This window comes from Oreochromis niloticus, linkage group LG10 (genome assembly GCF_001858045.2).
Source record: "Oreochromis niloticus isolate F11D_XX linkage group LG10, O_niloticus_UMD_NMBU, whole genome shotgun sequence".
In the NCBI taxonomy this organism is placed as follows: Eukaryota; Metazoa; Chordata; class Actinopteri; order Cichliformes; family Cichlidae; genus Oreochromis; species Oreochromis niloticus.
In genome coordinates, this window is record NC_031975.2 from 6,097,453 (window position 1) to 6,104,122 (window position 6,670).

At 39.2% G+C, this 6,670-nt stretch overlaps 1 protein-coding gene across 1 annotated transcript; it reads right to left on the minus strand.

The window, feature by feature from the left end:
- Positions 1-4,314: 4,314 nt before the first annotated feature.
- On the minus strand, positions 4,315-6,560 carry timm22 (translocase of inner mitochondrial membrane 22 homolog (yeast)). Its single transcript, XM_019354372.2, has 4 exons — positions 6,238-6,560; positions 5,647-5,843; positions 5,058-5,130; positions 4,315-4,972 (listed from the first exon to the last, which is right to left on the minus strand). Exons 1-4 carry the CDS (start codon positions 6,548-6,550, stop codon positions 4,896-4,898), a joined length of 660 nt encoding a protein of 219 aa, XP_019209917.1. The 5' UTR covers positions 6,551-6,560; the 3' UTR covers positions 4,315-4,895.
- Positions 6,561-6,670: the final 110 nt, after the last annotated feature.

Consider the following 6,670-nt stretch of genomic DNA (forward strand, 5'->3'; position numbering starts at 1 on the left):
CAAGGCATTGTGGGATTGTAGTTTCTGACGAGAAGGAGGCGCTGTAGGCGGGTCATACTGCAACAGCGCAAATATACTACAGAACTGTAAGAGTTTGCAGACATCTATAACGTCATTGCTGATCTTTTTAATTTTTTGCAACACATTTTAAACAAAGACTGGATATAATAAAACAAGTATACCCTATAAGCCCTATATTGTAAGGTGTAGGCACTATACAGGGAGTGCAGAATTATTAGGCAAATGAGTATTTTGTCCACATCATCCTCTTCATGCATGTTGTCTTACTCCAAGCTGTATAGGCTCGAAAGCCTACTACCAATTAAGCATATTAGGTGGTGTGCATCTCTGTAATGAGAAGGGGTGTGGTCTAATGACATCAACACCCTATATCAGGTGTGCATAATTATTAGGCAACTTCCTTTCCTTTGGCAAAATGGGTCAAAAGAAGGACTTGACAGGCTCAGAAAAGTCAAAAATAGTGAGATCTCTTGCAGAGGGATGCAGCAGTCTTAAAATTGCAAAGCTTCTGAAGCGTGATCATCGAACAATCAAGCGTTTCATTCAAAATAGTCAACAGGGTCGCAAGAAGCGTGTGGAAAAACTAAGGCGCAAAATAACTGCCCATGAACTGAGAAAAGTCAAGCGTGCAGCTGCCAAGATGCCACTTGCCACCAGTTTGGCCATATTTCAGAGCTGCAACATCACTGGAGTGCCCAAAAGCACAAGGTGTGCAATACTCAGAGACATGGCCAAGGCAAGAAAGGCTGAAAGACGACCACCACTGAACAAGACACACAAGCTGAAACGTCAAGACTGGGCCAAGAAATATCTCAAGACTGATTTTTCTAAGGTTTTATGGACTGATGAAATGAGAGTGAGTCTTGATGGGCCAGATGGATGGGCCCGTGGCTGGATTGGTAAAGGGCAGAGAGCTCCAGTCCGACTCAGACGCCAGCAAGGTGGAGGTGGAGTACTGGTTTGGGCTGGTATCATCAAAGATGAGCTTGTGGGGCCTTTTCGGGTTGAGGATGGAGTCAAGCTCAACTCCCAGTCCTACTGCCAGTTTCTGGAAGACACCTTCTTCAAGCAGTGGTACAGGAAGAAGTCTGCATCCTTCAAGAAAAACATGATTTTCATGCAGGACAATGCTCCATCACACGCGTCCAAGTACTCCACAGCGTGGCTGGCAAGAAAGCTGATAAAAGAAGAAAAACTAATGACATGGCCTCCTTGTTCACCTGATCTGAACCCCATTGAGAACCTGTGGTCCATCATCAAATGTGAGATTTACAAGGAGGGAAAACAGTACACCTCTCTGAACAGTGTCTGGGAGGCTGTGGTTGCTGCTGCACGCAATGTTGATGGTGAACAGATCAAAACACTGACAGAATCCATGGATGGCAGGCTTTTGAGTGTTCTTGCAAAGAAAGGTGGCTATATTGGTTGCTGATTTGTTTTTGTTTTGTTTTTGAATGTCAGAAATGTATATTTGTGAATGTGGAGATGTTATTGGTTTCACTGGTAAAAATAAATAATTGAAATGGGTATATATTTGTTTTTTGTTAAGTTGCCTAATAATTATGCACAGTAATAGTCACCTGCACACACAGATATCCCCCTAAAATAGCTAAAACTAAAAACAAACTAAAAACTACTTCCAAAAACATTTAGCTTTGATATTAATGAGTTTTTTGGGTTCATTGAGAACATGGTTGTTGTTCAATAATAAAATTATTCCTCAAAAATACAACTTGCCTAATAATTCTGCACTCCCTGTACATCTACTGCATTCTCCCCCTCTCTTCCAAATGTAATTTTTAAAGGAAAAAGTGTAAATCAAATTATAAATATTTCACTAATGAACTGCTAACGCATTCCCTCCACTTCCATAAAATACTATGGGTCATAACACTGATTAACAGAAATTTCCTTTCTATTACCTAATGATTTGCAGATGTGTAAAAAGATGAAAGGTGGCATGGGGAGTGGGATCAACAGGAAGTCAGAATATCTGATCAAAATAAATACAAAACCTAAAACTGTTAGACAAAAAAACTGCATTGCACCACATAAACATCAGTTTATGAGTTTAAACATCATTTTGTATTGAATAACAGTTTTACCATCTAATGAAACACTATGTAAACTCTTTCCTTAAGAAAGTCATAATCCTAGCTTTTTTATTTAGGTAAAGGCTTTAGCAACAAAACATACTTAAAGTACCTAAATTAAAACCTAAAAGTGCTATCATTATGCAGAATGCTCATACTCAGACTCACGATTATATTATGTAATTACAATTGTTGATTTATTAATGTGTACTGTTTCACTTTGATTAGTTATTTCACTTTAATGTTGCAGGACTGTCTGTGATTTGAATTATATGTTGCTGAGTAGCTTTATATACAGTGAAACAGCATCATATGCAACTGTTATTAGTAAGTATGTTTAATATGTGAAAAATAATAAGTAATTCACATCTTAACATAAATGGGATGGAGCCAAAGTATATCCATACAACACTGAAGTAGAAGCAAAAGGTAGCATAACATAGAAACAAATAAATAAAGTAAATCTGTACTTGAGTAGATGTACTATGTTAAATTTCAGCTATGTTCCTATCCATAGATAGAACTTCTGGGCATGGCCCAGCACCTCACACAGAAAGTGTTTTGTTTTTCATCTGCATGGCAGGAAGTAGTAATGTCAGATAATCAATTAATGTTGGAGAAAGCATTCAATAACCAGCATATATCTGTAACAGTATTCTCAGATAAATTACCATCACTTTGTTTAGTACCTTCTAACGATTTGGTAACCTATCTTTTAACCACTTCTGCAAACAAACTGTGCCTGACTTTATCATAATACATTACATGGTGACAATCGAACAAAGCTTATAATTACTAAACGGGGTAGCAGTGGGAATGTGAGCATGATTTTGGAAGAAATCATAGAATTCTAGGAAAAAAGGGTGGGAAAATGTTTAGCAGCTGTTTCTGTCTCTCTTTCCAGTGGTGTCCATTTGTTGGTGACAAATGTTGCTGGATAGTGATGTGGACATAAGCACACCTAACTGAGTGTGTGAGGTAACATTTCCAGCAGTGCTTGCAGTTGTAAAAATACTATATGCACTGCTAGATGAATATTATGACTGTTACTGTTTTAGGAGTAATAGATTATTGTTTTTACTCCTGTTTTTTGTTTCCAGATTAAAACTATCCATTCATCCATCCATTCGCTTCCACTTATCTTTTTCAGGGTCGCGGGGGCGCTGGAGCCTATCCCAGCTGTCATAGGGCGAGAGGCGGGGTACACCTTGGACAGGTCGCCAGTCTGTCGCAGGGCCAACACACAGGGACAGACAACCATTCACACTCACATTCACTCGCACATTCACACCTAGTGACAATTTCGATTATCCAATTAACCTATCCCCACAAGCTGCATGTCTTTGGACGGTGGGAGGAAGCCGGAGTACCCGGAGGGAACCCACGCAAACACGGGGAGAACATGCAAACTCCACACAGAAAGACCCCGGCCTGATGCTATATAAAATGAATAAAATGTTTGACTTTGATTTGTGGGGAATATATTGTAACGTTGAGGCTAAATATCTACGTTAACCTCCATCCCTCTTAAAAAAAAAATCAAAATGCTCTCATTTTGTATGTCTATGCTTTAAGATAGTATTGTATTCCTAAAAACAGGAGTATAAGATTTTAATTGATTAAAATAGTGCTTCATTTTGTCATCTCCATGATTCTGCCATCACTGAAATTTATTCTGTTTATACAATGTCTTTAAATCATTCACAATATCAATAGTGTCTCCCATCCAGAGCAACATTTGGAAATTTGACATTTGACACATGCTGCTCCCTCTGGTGGTTACTGCACTACATTCAGCCACAGACCTTTACTGAGTTTACAGAAAATGCTGCACTGACGAAGAACTGTGATCTATATCCTACTATGTAAACAAAGTAACACAATGCCCTTTCAAATAAATATGCTAACAGTAGACTAAGCTTTAATTTTTCTTCCATTAACTTAACTATAAATTAGCATAAATAAATATCAGAGGCCTAATTAACCTGTTAAGACGCAAAGGGCTTTCTGAGCTTCCTGCTTGAAAATGACATGCCCCCCAAAAATTGAGTATTTCTCTGCAATTACAAACTCTGTATAAACAATCGTGATATCAAAATAAAGCTAACACTTGTGAGATTTCATCAGAGGTGTAAATATTACACCAGATGTTACTGTGTGAAAGTTACTGAGGCTGGAGTACAGAAAAAGTAAGTACATCTTTTCCCTCGCCAAAATTATGTATTTATTTTTGTGGAATATGTGGAAGAACCTTACACAGCCACAACAGCCTGGGACCTAGTAGTAAGTAGTAAATCCACAATTTAAAAAAAATGCTTTTATTATAAATAATCCTGGTGTGGATTAGTTACTTACTTAGTTACTTACACAACAAACCAATGTTTTACAGAAGAGTGCTCATCTGAGTTTTTACAGACCCAGAGTCAAGTTCACACAAGTTTAGCATTCATCACCTGATCAGTACGCCACTGAAGCAGACCCACTCTGCTCTGTTTTTGAAGATTCACCATAAGAAACTGGCATTCCTTGCTCCAACTGTCCACAATATGAAAGTCACAGGAAAAACAGACATGTCTTTTGTTTGTTTGTTTGTTTTCTTTAGCCCACTGTGGTGCCACTTAACATCCCTGTGTTTGAACAGTACACTTCAATTCTGCTTTAACAGCAATCCTTGATGTGCAGGGAAACATCAGGGTTAGCAAGCTCACAGTGCGAATCTTCTTTCTCTGGTACACATGTGTAATATTTATGTTTTTGTCCATCGAGCCACTCCATAGAACTTCACCGCAAGTAATATTCAATTGCAGCAGAGAATGCAGCAAAGCCTCCACATCCCAGAACACCAGCCTTCAGACCAGCTGCAAAACAGAAAAATAAACACGTGGACAAAATGCATAAATTTGTTGTAATGCAAACTGTTAGTTAATAAAGTAAGTTACATACCACGAAAGCCAATAGCTCCTCCAGTCACACAACCACTGTACACAGCATTCTTCCAGTCAGATTTGCCTCTGTGCTGTAAATGAAAAACAGGTACAAAAAAGACAGTTATTACCACAGTGTACTGCAGGGATAGAATAAAAGCAAGAAATGCAAAGCAAATATAATACTGGCATCTACATTTTAGAAAGAGGAGTGACTAATAAGAGATAGCTGGCATCTACCTTTCCTGTACTATTTGCACATTTACAAACTTAGCGTAAGTTGCAACTACTTTGCTGAAATTGATTTGCTGTCCACATATATAATATGTCTTCAGTGATTCTGACAGTGCTCTAGTAATCTGACCACATATTGAGAATTTTTCCTCTTTGAAGCCATGTTATGGATTCACATTACATTTCAAACCCTTGTTGACAAACTGTTATCATTATTTCATTCATTCCTTATTATTCTAAAGAGACTGGTGGATACATTGAAAATTAATCGCCTTTGCTCATTTTTGCCTTTTGTTCTAAGCTCCAGTGTGAGGTTATATATCCACTATGAGTCTGTCAGACCCCACAGGAGGATGTAAGATGCTGTGACCTACTGATTCTATGATGCACTCTGTACAGGAGAACATGGCGCCCACAATGGCAAAGTTCTTGGCATAGGACATCCCCCTCTGGCCCATGTCTTTTAGAACCTCTCGTGCTGTTGGAGTTCTCAAAGGGTCTTTGGGGTCGATGCCAACATTAGTATCAATTCCAGCTGTGAAAACACCGAAAGCTCCTCCAAGGACGAACCCTGTGGTGAGCAAAAACATCATCAGACTTTTAAAATTGTAATATATACAGATCTTTTCTGCTATTGAGCTGATTGGCATTTGGGCAACATTGTGGCTTTATTATAAACTGATTATTTGATACCTGTTTATTCAAAAAGCTCTAAAATGTTGCTTTCACGTTTCTTATGTCTGAACACAAATACATAATCTTAAGACAAGACAATATCGATGACTGATTGGTTTGATCAGGTGACTGATTAATTTGCTATTTATTGGTATAATAGCATTACAGCTCCCATAGCCTAGTATATCTGAGGTGACCTAGCACACGAAATATTCTGCACGAGCAGCCAAACACGCACAAAAACACCAAACCCTTGTGATGTTTGTTACACTCTCAATGTCTCCGTTTACCTCCCACACAGGCCAGCAAAGACTTGAAGGCGCAGCTCTCCATTCCCCTCTCGATCATCTTCTGCTCGTCGCTTTTCGGAGGCACGGGCAGCCCCCCCATCACGGCGGGGTTCAGGTCCTTCACGGGCCTCTTGTCACCGATAAGATGCTCCAGAATCATACTGTACTGAAGAGTCGGGCTGTCCACGCTCGGGCCGACCGAAGCTGGACCTTGTGGGTTGGAAGCAGCAGCATTTGCAGCTCTCGTGGAGGCCGCCATGTTTCTCAATGACAGAGCTTCAAGTAAATGTCGTCGAAAGACGAGCGCGCGCATATTCGTCCCATTTGTCTGCTGATAGAAATAACGGTAATTAAAGTGTTTAGCTTCACAAAAACACGAACAAACCACGATAGGTTAAATAATAATAGTGTGTATTCTCATTTATTTTTTATA

What these genes read in the sequence shown, in the direction of transcription:
- timm22 (XM_019354372.2), bottom strand. Translation starts at nt 6,550, where the DNA reads ATGCGCGCGCTCGTCTTTCGACGACATTTACTTGAAGCTCTGTCATTG. An exon ending in TTTGCTGGCCTGTGTGGGAG is followed by an intron (nt 5,844 to 6,237) that starts GTAAACGGAGAC and finishes TGCTCACCACAG; the next exon opens with GGTTCGTCCTTGGAGGAGCT. An exon ending in CAGAGTGCATCATAGAATCA is followed by an intron (nt 5,131 to 5,646) that starts GTAGGTCACAGC and finishes TTTCATTTACAG; the next exon opens with CACAGAGGCAAATCTGACTG.